This window comes from Rhinolophus sinicus, linkage group LG01 (genome assembly GCF_036562045.2).
Source record: "Rhinolophus sinicus isolate RSC01 linkage group LG01, ASM3656204v1, whole genome shotgun sequence".
Classification (NCBI taxonomy): domain Eukaryota; kingdom Metazoa; phylum Chordata; class Mammalia; order Chiroptera; family Rhinolophidae; genus Rhinolophus; species Rhinolophus sinicus.
In genome coordinates, this window is record NC_133751.1 from 13,496,101 (window position 1) to 13,513,434 (window position 17,334).

At 36.6% G+C, this 17,334-nt stretch overlaps 1 protein-coding gene across 1 annotated transcript in view; it reads left to right on the top strand.

The window, feature by feature from the left end:
- The first annotated feature begins 2,125 nt into the window (after window positions 1-2,125).
- Window positions 2,126-17,334, top strand: part of LTN1 (listerin E3 ubiquitin protein ligase 1) — a 47,873-nt gene continuing 32,664 nt past the window's right edge. Inside the window, exons 1-9 of the mRNA XM_019729877.2 lie at window positions 2,126-2,281; window positions 6,375-6,578; window positions 7,088-7,186; window positions 7,594-7,824; window positions 10,139-10,191; window positions 11,575-11,755; window positions 14,784-14,957; window positions 15,913-16,103; window positions 16,855-16,990. Of these exons, the coding sequence (XP_019585436.2) occupies window positions 2,240-2,281; window positions 6,375-6,578; window positions 7,088-7,186; window positions 7,594-7,824; window positions 10,139-10,191; window positions 11,575-11,755; window positions 14,784-14,957; window positions 15,913-16,103; window positions 16,855-16,990 (1,311 nt within the window). The 5' untranslated portion in view covers window positions 2,126-2,239. The remainder of the gene's footprint in view (window positions 2,282-6,374; window positions 6,579-7,087; window positions 7,187-7,593; window positions 7,825-10,138; window positions 10,192-11,574; window positions 11,756-14,783; window positions 14,958-15,912; window positions 16,104-16,854; window positions 16,991-17,334) is intronic.

Genomic DNA, 17,334 nt, shown 5'->3' on the forward strand with positions numbered 1-17,334 from the left:
CAGGAATTTCTTGACATATAAACTACCCATTTTGAAACGAATTAATTTGCCTTGAGTTAGATAATGTTGGTGGTACAACTTGCCATCCATTCCCAACCCCCTTCCCCTTTGCCTGCCTTCACTAAAGAACCTGGAAAAGCTAAATACTCATTCTCCGAATCTCTCTTGCAACTAAGGTGGCCTTAGGACACTGCTTTGGCTAGGGAATGTTTGGGAAAATGTTTGCTTTCTTGATTAAAATGATAGATGCAGCTAGGGCACCTCTTCCCCCTCTTTGTGCCACAACACCAAGGTGATGGCTGGAGCTGCAGCAGTCCTTTCCACTATGAAGGAAGGAAGGGCCAAGAGAACCAGAGATGCCAGGCCCCTATGTTGTTGAGTTTCTGATCCAACACCAGCCCCTGCCTATCCCTACACAGCTTATTATGACATGAAATAAAATGAGTTTTATTTATATTTCTGTCCCTGTTATCAGCAGTTGAAAGCTAGTTTGTCAAACAGATTTTTTCAAAGTTTGAATTTGCATCTACCCCAGCCATTTGATACAAATAGGTGAAGTTTTTCGTAAATGGAGTTTGTGGTTCATTTCTACTTTTGTATACCTATGTTCTGCCTCTGCCCCTGGGCTGAGGCATGAGCACAGCTCAGACATTTTAACAGGCCTCAACAGTTCATCAAATTTGTAATTTAGATAATTCATTTTTGGCAAATTGGATTTTGACACTTTTTTTTTTTAATTCTGGAAATGGCTTTCTATAAATTTAGTTTCAGCAAATTGACCTAGAGTCAATACACACTACCTAGTTTTTGAGGCCCTTCATAAGCCAGTTTCAAAAGTGCTTATTAAATAACTAATTGCTAGCACACAGGTACTGTGTGTTGGGTATTCCATGAAGAGTCAGACTTGGTCAGAGGAATGAGGTTGAGGGTGGGGAGGGACACAGTGCATTGCTTCTCTTAGTAAAAAAGTTGGAGGCAACCTATGTGCCTATCACTAAATGAATCAGTAAGTACACTATGGCACATATTATTCAGTAAAGTAGAACTCACAAGGCAATGTGGATAGGTCTTAAATATTAGGTGGTGCAAAAGTAATTGTGGTTTAAAAAGTTAAAAATAATTGCAAGAACCACAATTACTTTTGCACCGCCCTAATATAAAGGCAGTTGAACACAAGAATCAGAATGGTATTTACAGCAGTGACTATTGGATCCAAATCTTATGTACCTCCTCCGATTCCCACCCTACTGTCCACTCCCCCATTGCATGTAGTTTGCCCTGGAAATGCCAGTGCCTCCTCTGTTGCCACCACACAACCAGCTGTTTATCTAGAGTTTCTGACTCCCCCAGTTACTTCTAGATTTGGATGATATCCCCCACCAGAGGCCAGATGATACACATATTACTTTTAGCAGCACTACTCACCCCTGTTGATGGAACCAAACATGAAATCAATTGAACAAAGGAGAAATAGTCAGCAGCGCCTCAGTACCATGGAGTTGAGTATAAAAGGGTGAGACAACCAGCAAGATATGCTTATGTTCTCTATGTGATTCTGAGAAGGAAAATAAGTAGAGAACTGTGTTTCAAATTTTAAGACTGCCATATTACCCTCTTTCCTAAAACCTGCACGGAACACATGAATGATCTGGGAAAAAAGGAGGGGTGGGGAGAGGATTTAGAGAGAATAGTACCTAAAGCACTACTTCTCAAATTTTAACAAGACCTGGGAATGTTAAAGCATAATCTGATTTGTCCGGAAGTGAGCCTGACAGCCTGCGTTTCTAACAACTGCCTAAATGATGCTGATTGCATTTTAAAAGGTCTAACATTTTGCTAACTCCTTACAGCCACTACCATATCATTATATTGCCACGCCTGTGTGAAAATGTCACTTCCACACACGTGCCAATCTCCTACTCGCTAAGATGGGAACAAATCTCGCTCCGGGAAAGCGAGGAAGGAAGGATTTGGCGCTACGATCCGGTGCTTGGCTGCCTATTGGAAGGAATGACGTCACTCAGGCGCGGCTCTAATTGTGACGTCAACGCCCTTACATAGTTAAGGCCGCGGCAGGAGGCGGGAGCAGAAGTGGGGCTGCGGGCAGGTGGGGTGGGTGGCGGAAGGGGAGGGCCGGGGAAATTGTTCCTGTGAGCCCACTTCCGGCGAGAAGGGCCGGAAGTTGTGGCCCGGCCGTGTCAACCGGGACTGCGGGCACAGTTCGGCTGAGATCGCGACCATGGGCGGGAAGAACAAGCAGCGGACCAAGGGGAACCTGCGGGTGAGTGCGCGGTGGCCTCGCCGACCCGGGAATCCTCGCCTCCCCGCGGCCCCCTCGGCCCCGTGTGCAGCGCGGCCGTGGGAGGCGCGTGTCTGCGCGCTGAGTGTGACCTCTCTGTTGTGTGCGTGCCCCCGGCGGGGTGGGTTGTCTCTGAGCAGATCGGGCAGTTGTAAGAGAAGGTGTTTCTTGCCGGAGCTGTTCCCCTGTCTTACCCCCCGACCCTCACCCCCCCACACACTCTTTTCATTAAGAAATGGTTAAGTGTCAGTTTCAACTGGAAGGTTACGCGACCGGGATAGAGAAGGTGGCATTGGGTACAGGGAGTGGGTGGGAAGCAGAGGGAGCCTGGTGTGCGTGGCCTCTCGGATCGTGTCTCCTTTGCTCACAAACCCACGGTGGCTCCCCGCATCCCTTGGGGTAAAGACCAAAGCCCTTAGGATGCGGGAATACATGATGTGTGATCTGCCCCTCGCCTCTTTTCATCTCCGACCCCATCTTTAACTGCCTCCTGGGTCACTTCGTCCAACCACACTGCCTCTTCACTGAGCCTTGACCTGGCCTGTCAAGCGCCCCCAGGCTCTTGGTTAGGTGTCTCCAAGTTTTGCCGAGACACCTCAGTGAGGTCCCTCATGATCACCCTCTTTTAAATTGCAATCGTCCCCTACTCTCTATTCTCCTGTTCTGCTTTGTTTTACTCCATCGCACTTGTGACTCCTAACATGCTGTGTAATTGACTGTCTCGCTTCATTTACTGTCTTGTTTCATGGATGTGATTGTTATGAAGACAGATGTTTTTATCTGCTACTGGTAGCCTCAGAGCCTAGATCAAGAACTGGCATATAATAGAAGCTCGCTACATTTTAAAAGACCCAAAAGTGGATTAAACCTACATGATTAGGGATGCTATAATAGTATTTTGTATGGTACTAGGTTTGTTATGGCACAACCCAACTTAATGAGGATTCTTTTTCCTGTTTCTGATCCAGTTCTAGTGATATCAGCCCACATTTTTTTTTAGATCTGTCAGTCTGTTTTGGAAGATAATATCAACAACAATAATAGTAGCTTACCTTTTGCCAGTATTATGCTAAGTGCTTGACTTGCATTCTCATTTAAATTTTTATTTAAAAAATTTTCTCAACATTTCATTTTTGATATAGTCCAAACCTAAGGAAAAATTGCAAGAATAGTAGAGCGACAACCCATGTATTCTGGATTCACCAATTGTTAATATTTGGTCACATTTGTCTTTTCTCTCTGTAAATATATGTATTTTGTTGAACCCTATGAGAATTAGTTGCGGAAGTTATAACACTTAACTCCTAAATACTTCAGCATGTATATTCAAAAAAGAATGGCATTCTTCTACATAACCATGAGCAATTATAACACACAAAATGTTTAACTTCAGTATAATACTAGTAGCTAGTAATATACAGCATTGTATTCAGATTCTATAATCATCTCAATGTTCTCTGTAACATTTTTTGTTTTTTTTCTTTAGATAGAACATTTTAAAAAAACATCCACGATCCTGTCAGGGATCACTCATTCCATTTAGTTATTTAGATCCTGAGACTTTCACAGTGGGTCCCCCGTCCCCCGAAACGGGGCGGTGCTTTTATGACATGGACAGTTTGGAAGAGTCTAGGCCAACTGTTTTGCTTAATTTAGATTTGTCTAATTGTTCCGTATGATTAGATTCAGGTTACCAGTTTTTGACAGGAATGCTTCATAGGTGATGTGTCTTAGTGCATCACAAACCAGGGGCACATGATACCTGTTTGTCCCATTATTGGTGGCATTTGTTTAATCACTTGGTTAAGGTATCCTTTTCCATTGACTATTGACAAATAATATGTCGGGTCTGGGAATATCCTGTTCTCTCCCACAGATTTTCACCTAATGGTTTTAGCATCCTTTGATGATTCTTGCTGGAATCAGTTTTTACTATGGTGGTTTAAAAACTTATGTTTAATCTTGACAACAACCCAAGTAATCATTCAACTACAATTATCTCATTTTAAAGATGATGGTACTGAGGCTTAGAGAAATGAACTTGCCTAAGCTCATGTAGCCAGGAAGTTGCAGAGTTGGTATTTGAGTGGTAGTCACTGATTAACAGAATGCCATTGCATCTTGAATGCCATGTATTCAAAGGTGATAGACAAATGTTTATCTTGATGATAGAAACAGATAAGCAAGCAAATAATTATAATATGTTAATGAAGTCTGATAGAGGTATGAGTAGAAAGAAAGTGGGAGAACAGTGAAGAACAGAGACTGACCTGAGGGAAGCAAATGTTGAAAACATGAGTGTGGTTTGAAGGATGAGTAGGAGTTTGTCAGGCAATGAAAAGGAAGGAAGTGTTTTCAGGTGGAGAGAAAAGATAAGCAAAGACCAAATTGTGGAAGGTCACAGCATTTTCGGGGAACCTTGAATTCAATTTGGCATTGAAACAAATAGTGGCAGCAAAATTGGGAGGGGGAGGAGGAAGAGTGGGACAAGGGAAGAAAAGAGTGGCAGAAGACTGGAAAAGGTTAAGGACAGATGGTGAAAGATCTTTAAGGGTTCCAGGTATTTAAACTGTCGACACAAGATTGCCACCTCAAATACCTCTATAAGACAGGCACAAAAGAATGAAGTAAGTGTAGTATAAGAAAATTAACTGCCAGAAATAGAATCAAGGTTCTTAATTTTTGAACTGTGGGTATAAACATTTAACATACAGTAGAGTAAGTAATGAGCAACAGTAACTATATTTTAAATTCGAAGTAGACATTGAATAAGGTGCAATTAGTATATTTAAAAATAATTTGTTACTTTTAAGTTGGAAACTGGTAATTCAGATCAGTTCAGAATTCAGCCTTGACTCCTTTAGCTTTTAGCAATAATTAGGTTTTTATACTATTTCATTATTCTATTTAATAATAAAGTTGTTTACAAATGGAATTATAGATAAAATTCTGATGTCCTAATGTCATCCTATGTAGTTTTCAGAATTACATTGTAATTCACCAACTGTCTTTGTAGCTCTTTGTTCATGTGACACTATTGAAAAAGACAAACTGAATAATGTTTATTTTAATAAAGTTTTTAAATAGAGAAACTTTTTTGAAATTAGTCTTAAATGCTACTGTTTTGAAAAAATGTAATTCAGGCTATCATTTTCATTTCTGGTCGTTCATAACATAGAGATATAAGAAACTGATGAGTTGAGATGGGTTGTTATGTTACCTTGGATATCGAACTGAGGTGTTTTCCTATTAGATGATGATATGTTAATTTATTTAACAGTTCAAATATTTTCTTTCTGGTCACAACTAATCTTTTAACTTTTAGTACTAGGAGGCTACTACTATATTGTGTATCAGTCAAACAAACCACTGACTATGGTTCAAAATAAAAAAATGTATCTTGTATCAATTTTTATGTCCATAATATTGTATCAGTTTTTATGTCCGTAATAATGTAATTTGTAACCATTTTAGCCCAAAGAGGTTAGCCTAGGCTTTGAGTGTGTGGCAATGAGTGTGTCTGCCCTCAAGGAACTTAACTCCGTGTCTAGAAGAAGCTCTCATTAGACATCCTAGTTGCATAATAAATATTTATTTAATGGATGGATGAATGAAAAGATATAATCCATTTATGAGTTAATTATATATCATACAGCACACATATGAGTGAATACATACTATTTATATAAATTTTGAAATAACAATATCTATCAAACAGTGCTTAGGCTTTTCATACATGATGCATTCTCTGATCTTAAATATTTTATTTTTTTGAAGTACTGTCACGACTTACTAAATTGATATCATGAGCCACTAGTGGATTGTATCCAGTTTATAAAAACATTTTTCTGATCTTTAGGAAATAACTCCTAGGATCATTGATAAATTCTTGGTGACAGAAACATTCATCTTTGGGGAACATTGCAGTATATGACATCTTAGGCTAAGAAGAAAAATTCCTCAAATAAGAGCTTGTTCCACTGTGGGAATTATTAAGGAATTCCTCTAAAGATCTCAAAGTTAAATTTTGAGCTTTTCCAGGACTCTGACATTTTTTTCTCTACTTTCTTATCAGCCTTCAAACAGTGGTCGAGCTGCAGAACTTCTTGCCAAAGAACAGGGAACCGTGCCTGGATTTATTGGTTTTGGAACATTTCAGAGTGACCTGGGCTATGTTCCTGCTATTCAAGGAGCTGAAGAAATAGACAGTCTTGTAGATTCTGATTTCCGAATGGTGCTACGGAAGCTTTCTAAGAAAGATGTCACAACAAAATTAAAAGCAAGTTTTATTGTTTTCACAAAAATGGTCAACATAATCCTTTTTTTAAGACAAAATGTCATTGGCATATTTTATGTGAAGAAAAATGAATCATCGCTAATGATTTCTTTTATAATTGTACATTTTTCTAACACAGACTTAAGCTTACTTTATCTTCTGTTAGAAATTAGTTTGTTGCTCTGCATGTTTTTGAACCACTTTGGATTTCTGGCTATATAGTTTTTTCCCTTTAGGGAGTGTAATTTGACCCTATAATTTTAAATGGGACTTTTTGTTTGTATATATTTTATTTTTTAAATAACATCTGAAAAGCTTCTACCATACTAACCTGTAAAGAAAGTCCCATGTGCCCCATGGGACTAATTCTACCAAGTTAGTCCCATGGGGCACAAACAGAAACAATGTATTCTCTCATTCCATAAAATAGACTAAGCTTCTAGAACAGAGTAAATATAATCAATAGCCAATGTCATGGCTGTTGATCCTTAACAATGTTAATTTACTTTTAGGCCATGCAGGAGTTTGGAACCATGTGTACAGAGAGAGACACAGAAATTGTAAAAGGAGTGCTTCCATACTGGCCAAGAATTTTCTGCAAAATTTCACTTGTAAGTATTAAGACTTTACTAACTTATTTCTGTTATGTATTTTTTGGTTGAAGTCATGAGGACTATCATATTTATATGTTTTGGTGAAGGTTATAAAATGTTATGTCAGTATTGCTACACAGATTGGATCATGTTGGGTTGCATAAAGTATAGAGGGAGTCTGTATATTTGCTGCAGAAGAATACGAACGAATTGCTTAATTGTTGAAGGCCTAGCATTGACTCTATCTGGAAAAGAATTGTTCTCATAGGGAGAAGGGAAAAAGGAAAAAATAATTATTTCACATAGTTATTGATTTCAGTTTAGCTCTGCACATAGCTGAACTCTTATTAATAGGTCATCATAGAAATGTCTGTATTTGTTTTTATGGGCTAGATCTATTTTAAACCATATTATACTTTCAATAGGATCACGACCGCAGGGTTCGAGAAGCCACACAGCAAGCTTTTGAAAAACTTATCCTTAAAGTGAAGAAACACTTGGCTCCTTATTTAAAAACCGTAATGGGCTATTGGTTAATGGCTCAGTGTGATGCTTATGCACCAGCTGCATCGGCAGCAAAAGATGCCTTTGAAGCAGCATTCCCTCCCAGCAAGCAGCCCGAAGCCATAGCGTTTTGTAAGGACGAAGTTATAAGTGTAAGTTCTTGGCACTGTTCTGCATCTATTGTTCGTTTTTTCTTTCTTAAGTATTTAAGGGATATAAGACATATTACAGCGACAGCTATTTTACCTGGCATTGTGAGGGAATGAGTATGTGAAATATTTCCAATGGAAGTTTGTCTTTTTAAGATAAGTGTTTAACCCAATTGCTGATTTTGGATTTTTAGTATAATTAGCATGTTGGATTGGACCTTTCTGAATTATTTAAGTTTTCCATCTTTAATTTATAAATGTTAATTTATCATATCAAAATTTTAGATATATGCTTTGTAATATACAATCTAAAAAAAAAAAATCTACAAATTAAGTCTAAACTTATTCTCCCCCTGCCCTGTATTTTCATGTATACAGATCTACTTCATTTTTTTGTTCTCTGTTATTCCTTTATATGGGTGTACAACAGTTTATTTTTCTTTTTAAAATATACATTTGGGATTTTGCCGCATTTTTTTTTTTTTACTTTTTTTTATTATCACAACCACTGCTTTAGTGAACATTCTTGAATAGATCTCTTCATACCTTGTGGGGGGTGATAGTTACAAAAATTTCTAGTAACGATATGTTGGATCAAAGGATAAGAACATTTAAAAATTTTATAGATATTGATAAATGGCCCTTCCAAGCCATACGATTCTATACTTCCCTTAAGAGATATGACAGTTTCTCAACACTTGGTCAACACTTTTGCCAGACTGATATCAGCCATAACTTTTGTGGCTTTCATTTTTATTTGTATCTAATACTGTCTTCCTCATTTCTTCCTTCCTTTTTGCTATTCCTAATGTATGGACTGGAAAAACCAGATGACCAAGCTTCTTAGTGTTATATGAAGAAATAAAAGTAGATGGACTGTGAGTGAGGGGGTAATTGAGGATTTAAAAATCTTTATGCTTGCATTCATTCCCTTATCTGGTACTCCTGTGTTTCCATAGCACCCTGTGTATAATCCTATTTAAGCATCCTCCCTCCTGCCCACCGCCCCTCCCTCCTTCCCTCCCTCTTGTCAACCTTCCTGTGGTTTCCCATTTTACTTACAAGTCCAGATTTTTAATCTTGGACAGCAGGGATCTCCATGATATGGTTCCTGCTTACCTATCTGACCTCTTCACCCAGTACCTCTCCCACACCCCCACACATATGCATTCCAGGTCCCCATTTAGGTTCTAGGTTTCTCCATTCTTCACATCTCAGGTGTACCAAGCTTATTATTCTAGGGAGAGGATTTGTTGCTTTAATCATATTCTCAAACAGTTTGGACACTAAGAGTTTTAGAAAATGGATTTTGAGACGACTAATTTGGCTGGTCACGGTTTTGGTTTGTTTGGTTCTTTTGTTCTTGGCTTTGTTGTGGATGGATAACTGATCATTGAACATGTAGATTATCTCCTCCGTGATATTTTTTCTTTAGTTTTCTATGTCACAGTTCATTACAGATACTGGGTTTGAACTTTTCCAAGTACAAAATCAATTTACTAGAGAGGAGTTAGGCAAATGAAGATCAAAATATCAAAATTATTGACAGTATATTATACTTGTGTGTAAGAACATGGGCTCTGGGTCATACCATGGAGTTCCAGTCCCACTCTTCCATTAGTTAGGTGTGTGACCTTGGCAGTTTCCGTGCCTCCATTTCCTCATCTATTAAAGTGGGAATGATAAAGTATTCAATAAAGTACCTCACTGAGTAGTTGTGAGGGTTAATTTAATGCATGAAATGTGCTCAAAGCATTATCTGGCATGTGGAAAAGTTCAAAAACGTTAGTTATTGCTGGAAATGTTGATACTAGAACACTGGGTTCCCAAGTACTGTACTCCAGAAGTGGGCAGACTTACCCGACATTTCAAATGGACTCTTAGATGTTCCTGAGGTAGAGCTGAATGTAGTTTGTGTTCTGTGTGAAAAGGGAGGTGCTCAAAAAGAGGGGAGAGGAAAGCAGAGCCTCTTTCTCTCCCAAAGTTACTAATCCGGTATCCCATCTGCTGCTGCTGGTTGCAAGAGAATGGAGAAGCAAGAGGCCAGGAGTATTTAGGGGGAAATTCCTCTTGATGGCAGCTAGAGGTGTTTTGAAGAAGTGCCCTATCCTTTTTAACCCTAACAGCAGCCAACCTTGGGGATTGATAGGAAAAGAAAAATAGGTAAAGTTCAAACTTTTTAGTTTTGCTGTTTAGTTTTGCTACTTTGGTGGAGAAGGGGTAAAATCTTTTAGGTAAGATGACATTTGTGCTCTGTTTGATCACCACTGACAATTCAATAAAATCTCAAGGCTGTGGGGTTTTTCCGTCTTCGTAGGTGCTGCAGGATCATCTTATAAGAGAAACACCTGATACACTCAGTGACCCACAGTAAGTTGTATTGTATCTATTGTATCTATGTAACTCATGTTAAGGATTTGTTTCACTCATAGGTAATAAGATAATAAATTCAATGAGACATTTTCAAAAAGGGGATTCTAAATGTAGAGATGAAAATATTTTATATGGTGCTGTATGCCTGGTGCTGTTTTATCTGCTTCTGCTTGTGAGCTGTCCTGCTATTTATGTTGAATTATCTGCGAGCTACATATTTGGTTCTTCTTAAAAAAAAAAAGATGTTTTTAGATTTTCCCCACATTTGCCTGTTGACAGTCATAGCAGGAACCGTGTTAAGGTCTGATTGAAAATAGTTGAAAAATGTCACAGGCATCTCTGTATTATTCTAATGTCTCGCACAGGGCTCGGAACATAGCAAGTGTACAACAAATGTGTAAAAATGCCTGGGCTAAATGAGTATTTGAGGTAAAAACCTACCCACGCAAACATATGCAGTTAGTCTACAGAAAAAGACACACACACACACACACACACACACACACACACACACACCCCTAACCTTTGACAATATCCAGACTTTTCCCCAGTCTTTAAAACTTTGACAGAACTAAGAGATAATTAAGATAACAAAGTCTTATAATTTAGGTAACAGGGTAGTCTATGCAATTAAGAACTCTACTCAATTAAGACTGTAAAATGGCAATGTCCCCATAGATATATAAAATTTTGTATTTCTATTTATTTATAATACAGATATAGGTTCTCAAGGATTCATAGAGCCTTACGTTATAAAGCAAATTTTCTAACTGGGCTCTTTACTTGGTAGGCAAGCAAACCCAAAGGCAATAAAGTCCTGAACAGTGGGATGAAAGCCCAGTAGAAACTCTCTGTGACCCACAAAGTCCTTGAATAAAACATTGCCTGTGCAAATTCTACATCCAGGGATCTGCTGATGTTTCTATGGAGGATGTTTCTGCCAGCTGTGATTTCTTTTCATGTAAAAAAAAAAAAAAAAAATAGTTGAAAAACCATGATTATTTCTATTGAAAGAGTAGTAAAACGTTCCATTTACTTTTATTCTCATGCTCTAATCAAACTCTTGAGAGTCCATGAGGGACAGTTATCTTAGATGCATCGGTGCTGTTCCCTACTAACTGCTATTGAGAGCAGTGCACTGGCACTTATTTCAAATTTGGCTTTTTGTCTACTTTCACCTTGTATTATGTGAAACATATGTGATTAAAATTCTGAGAATGTTTGTACTTTGAAGGGGGGATTGGCACAGGAAGAATAGAATATAGAAATAAAGCAACTTGGGTAGGTATTTAATGGTAAACATTTAAAATAAAAGTGCCAAATAACGTAGTTTGGCTTGAACTCAATCCTTATGCATATTTATTTTCTTTTCACATCAAGAACTGTTCCAGAGGAAGAGAGAGAAGCTAAATTTTTTCGGGTTGTGACTTGTTCCTTATTGGCATTAAAGAAATTGCTTTGCCTCTTACCTGATAATGAGCTTGATTCTCTGGAGGAGAAATTTAAGTCTCTTTTATCACAGAATAAATTTTGGAAGTATGGAAAACACAGTATACCTCAGGTATCTTTATCTTTTTTATTTTAAGACATTTCTCTGATTCCTTTTTCCCCTCAGTCCTGTTAGTTTGTGCTTTATGTTTATTGTTTATGTTTAAAACTACAAATACGTACATCTTTGCCATAGGACTGAATTGCCTCTCTTACCAGAATGTTACTGTGTTTTCACTTTTTTATTTAGTTCTTTGGACTTTAGAGTTGGATTATCATACTCCTCCATTCATGGCACCTTAAAATTGTTGGCGTGGACAAGGCTCTTCTCATTTGATGTATTTATTTTTCCCCTTTTTCTCTTATTCCCTCTCCACTCTCCACCTCCACCAGCTGATTATTCTCAATGAGCTTAACGCATGTCCTTTTTGTATGTATGGTCGATTCTCGTTACTCCTGATAATTATGTTCCATAGAGTCCCACAAACACTGAATCAGTGAACACTGAAGCATTGCTCTCCGGAGAGGGAAAACATGGGCTTAGGTTCCTGCAAGTCTGGTCATAGCATTTTTGTCACTTGATTAATACATACCCTTGTTTTTTTGGGTCTGTTTAAAGACCCAAAATATATATTGTTGATTCATTCACATTGAACTCATGGACAATACCACTAGAAGTCATGCCTGAATGAAGCTTATCTAACTCGTATTTTCTCTGTTAGGCACGTCACAGCTTTCTTGCATATGTTTTTAATTCACATAAGTGATACTGTGTTATATTTCATTTATTGCTTTTTTTCAGTACTTTTTTTTAAGCTACTAAAATACTTTAAATCCGTCCATTTGTTGAAAGACTATCCTTTTCTTACTCTGGCACCTTTGTCAAAATTCAGTTGACCATACATGTGGGTTTTTAATTTTGGACTCTATTCTGTTCCATTTATCTATCCCTACAGCAGTGCCACACTCTCGATTATTGTTGTCTTGTAGTAGGACTTAAAGCTCTCCAACTTTGTTCATTTTAAAAATTGTTAGGGCTCTTTTAGGCACTTTGCATCATAGAATAACATTGTGTAATATGTTCCATACTGAACATGTCTTTATGGTTTTTGTCACTGTAAAGTGGGTTTTCTTTCAATTACATTTTCTATTTTGTTTCTATTTTTTTTATTGAAGTGTTCTGCTTTTATATGTTAATTTTATATCCACCAACTCTTCCAAACTCCTGTTAGTTTTAATAGTTTGTCTTTCGATCTTTTTGAATATTTTTTTATAGTCTGCTATTTTGCTACAATTATAGGTAGTTATTTGGGTACTTTCCAATTCCTTTTTTTCCCCCCTGTCTCTTTGTATTAATTAGGTCATCCAGTACCATGTTGAGTAGAAGAGGTGATAGCAGGCATCCTTTTCTTGTTCCTGACTTAAATGGAAATACTTGTAGACTCTGAATGTTAAGTATGATGCTTGCTGTATTTCATAAGATTCAAGATTTCCTTTTTAGTCTCAGTTTGCTGAGTATTTCTGTCATAACTGAATGCTTAAATATTTTTTATTTTTTATTGCTTTTATTTGATGTTTTATATAATCATGATTTTCCAGCCTAGCGTTTAAGAGATACACATACATAGTCCTGCTGTATGTTTATCTTTTTAAATATTCCACTGCCTTTTATGTGGTAATATTTTATATAAAATATGAAGGAATAAAATACCTTGTGGTGTTAAATATATTTATTGTCTATTTGTTTTAGTCCTAGAAATGTTGTTATACTCTTAATCTTTATTTAGAATTACCTACATATTTGTTGCTTTGTGTGCACTTTATTCCTTTCTTCATCTCTTACTTTCCATATGGGATCATTTTCCTTCTGCATAGAGTGCACTATTAGGATTTCTGTTTGTGCTGGTTTGTTGGTGATATAGACTTTTTTCCTCTATCAGAAGATGTTTTTATTTGACTCTTGTTCTTGAAAGCCATGTTTACTAGGTACAGGATTAAATATCAGCAGTTATTTTTGTATTGAAGACATTCACTGTATTCTGATTTGCATTATTTCTATCAGCTGTCGGTCTTAGTGTCCTTTTTTTGAAGGTAGTTTGCTTTTTCCTCTGGCTACTTTTAAGAGTTCTCTCTCTCTCTCCCTCTCCCTCGTACCCTCTCTCCCTCTCTCCCACTCTCTCTCCCTCCCTCTCTTGCACTTGCAGCCTTGCACCATGTGTCTTGGTGTAGATTTATTTTTATGTATCCTGCTTGGGATTTGTTGGAATTTTTGAATCTGTAGATTGGTGTATTTCATTGGTTGTACAAAACACTCAGTTTTATCTCTTTAGATACTTCCTTTGCCTTATTCTCTCTTTTCTCTCCCTTTGAGATTCTGATTACATATATGTTAATCTGCACACTCTGTTTGTCTATGTCTCTTATGCTCTACTTGGTGTTATTTCATCTTTTTGTCTTTTCATGCTCCTTGGTGGGTAATATTTTTGCTCTATCTTCAGTTCACTGATTTTTCTCTTTGTCTGTAGCTAATCTGCTTTTAAACAATGAATTGAGCTCTTATTTTTAGATTAGGAATTTTGCTTGATTCTTTTTCCCATCTGCTATGCTTTTTTTTCTAGGATCCTTTTCCCTTCAAATTTCTTTAAACTTTTGTTAAATATAATAAGCATTGTTGATGCAGAGTTTGTAATCAATAATTGTAAGATTTCATGTCACAGATTTCTGTGTTATTTCTGGTTGCTGCTGATAGTGGCTCATAGTGCCTTATTTTTTGTTTGGGGGTATTTGACTCTGTGCTGCCTAGTATATTCATAGGGATAATTAGAGGCCCCGAATGCTGCCACTAGAGAGGCTTTGTATTTGCTTCAGCCAAAGAAATAGAAAGTCAAATTCTTTCTGCCTTCACTTGTGGCTCGGTAATTCCTAATGTCTTTGCAGCCATTTGATACTTTTAAGAAGATTTTAAAAAGTATTTTTGTAGCCCTTTTAGTTTATTAAAGGGAGGGTTCGTATCAATAACTTATCTGCCATTACCATAAATTAAAGCTTATCATAGTTTTACTATGCTTTAATTTAATTCAGCTTTTCATTTTTCCTTTTAGATCCGTTCAGCCTATTTTGAATTAGTTTCCGCTTTGTGCCAGCGTATTCCGCGTTTGATGAAAGATGAAGCGTCAAAAGTGAGCTCATCTGTTCTACTTAGCATTGATGACAGTGACCCCATTGTGTGCCCAGCTCTCTGGGAAGCTGTGCTTTATACACTTACAACTATTAAGGTATGTGAGAGAGATGCATTTAGTACATCCGGAGTACTTGTCTTAGTTGTATTTTAGAAACCTTAGAGAGTGTGTGAGAGGGAGCCTACTGGATTATAATACCTAAAATTTACTGGAAAAAATGGTTTCTTAGAAATAAAATGCTTAATCCAAAACTTAGTATAAATCTCAAACTGACTATAAAATGTCATAGAGTTTCCATTTTACTTTTAATTTAGCCAGTATCAATTATTCTTTAAACCTTATGTATCCCATTGAAGTAAGCATATTTGAATCTTATATTTAAGATTAAATATTGCTGTCCCTTTTATAAAGCAGTTTTTATAGATATACCTGGGGTGCCAAAAAAATGTGTACACATTTTAAGAGATGTTAACACTTTGGTCAATGTTACTCAGTAGTAGTTCACCATAATCAGAAGTGTCTGGACCCTGATGGTAACCACTTTGAGCACCTCTTGTAATTGCAGAATTGAAACGTGACTTATTTTCATCTTTTGTTATCGGTATATGTTAATACAGTTTTTTCCTTTCTTAAAATGTGTATACATTTTTTTGGCACCCTCTGTATTTATAGTTAAATAATTATTTCTGATGAATATTATCCTGGAAGTATGTAGGATACATGATTACTTAATGTAATAAATTTCTTACAATTTCAGAGTTTTAGTTTTTAATGGCAGTGAGAGATGTTAGCCACTTTAGGTAGAATACCGTATTTCCCCTAAAATAAGACCGGGTCTTATATTAATTTTTGCTCCAAAAGACACATTAGGGCTTAATGTTCAGGGAATGTCATCCTGAAAAATCATGCTAGGGCTTATTTTCCAGTTAGGTCTTTTTTTCAGGGAAGTACGGTACTTATTTGTGTTTCTGAGGCCTATATGTCTTCTGTCTTAATTGGGGAAAGTATGTTTATGATCTCTAATTATTATTGTAATATTTTCTTTGATTAGGACTGTTGGCTTCATGTAAATGCAAAAAAAAGTGTGTTTCCCAAGCTGTCAGCTGTGGTTCGTGAAGGTGGTCGGGGTCTGGCTACTGTCATATATCCTTATCTTCTGCCATTTATCAGTAAACTCCCTCAGTCCATTACAGCTCCAAAGTTGGACTTCTTCAAAAATTTCCTCACCTCTCTAATTGCAGGGTAAGGAATTTAAATTCTTGATCTTTAAAGCAAAAGAGATTTTTCTTGTTTTCACAAATGGGTAAAATGACACATACATTATTGTTTAATTTAAATTTCCCCATGTTGTTTTTCTTTTCATTAAACACTTTTAAAGTTTTCAGAGAATGAAATTGGAATTTTTTCCTTGGGTACTTTCAAGGCTTCAACACCAGTATACAGCAGAAAGTGAGTTAAATCTGGTAAGGCCCTTAGATGGCAGTAGGCCAGTTTTCAAATGAGCCATTTTTTTGTATGTTGATAAATACAAATGCAGAAAGTGAACCAGTGAAGTTTTTAAAAGTTCCATAAACTTGTATAATAGCTGTTTAAAATCATACTTAAAAAATTATTTCAGTGTATTTGTTGAACTTAACAAAAGATACCCAATTTTATTAATGATGTAAAAACATTTTTCACACAATTTTTTATTTGATTAAGTCCTTGCTTTTAAATTTGTAGGTGGATTGGTTCATGAATAGAAAATAAATATATGTTATCTTTTGTTTTGACACATTTTTGAAAATATGCTTTTTTTTCTGTGTTCAGGTTCATATTCTAATCGGGCTGTATTTTGGTTGGTTGTTCTTAAGTTTTTAGTTTAAGAATTTTATTTTTTGAAAAGCCTGTTCTTTTAGTATGATGTCTTTTCCATCTCTTTATTTTGGTGTTTCTGAGTTGTTTATTTTCTTTTTCATGAAAGAGTAAGCCACAGTTATTTATTATTTCGTAGGCTATCAACAGAGAGAATCAAAACCAGCTTCTCAGAGTGCTCAGCAGTAGTGTGTGCTTTTTTTGAATGCCTACGTTTTATAATGCAACAGAATTTAGGTGAGGAAGAAATTGAAGAGATGCTCATCAATGATCAGGTATTTATAATGTAAAAGTCATCAGTGCCTTTCCACACTGACTACAAAGAATCAAACTCATTGCGTGTTGCTGCCATTTTAATTAGCCTTCCTTGTAAAGATTTTCATGGTTCCTAGTATAATGCCTGAGTACTAGTCAGTCTTAGACGTATAATCCCTGATTGTTTTAGAGAGTTCAATGCAAGATAGAATTTAGAAGGTGCTATTTGTGATCTTTTGTATTAAAGTTAAATCATGCAATAATTATCTTATTACTTCTAAAATACTCAAGTACGTGTATCCTTTTTGAATAGTTGTACTTGGCTTTTAAAACCTGTAATGAGAGCAGGTTCTAGACTATGGCT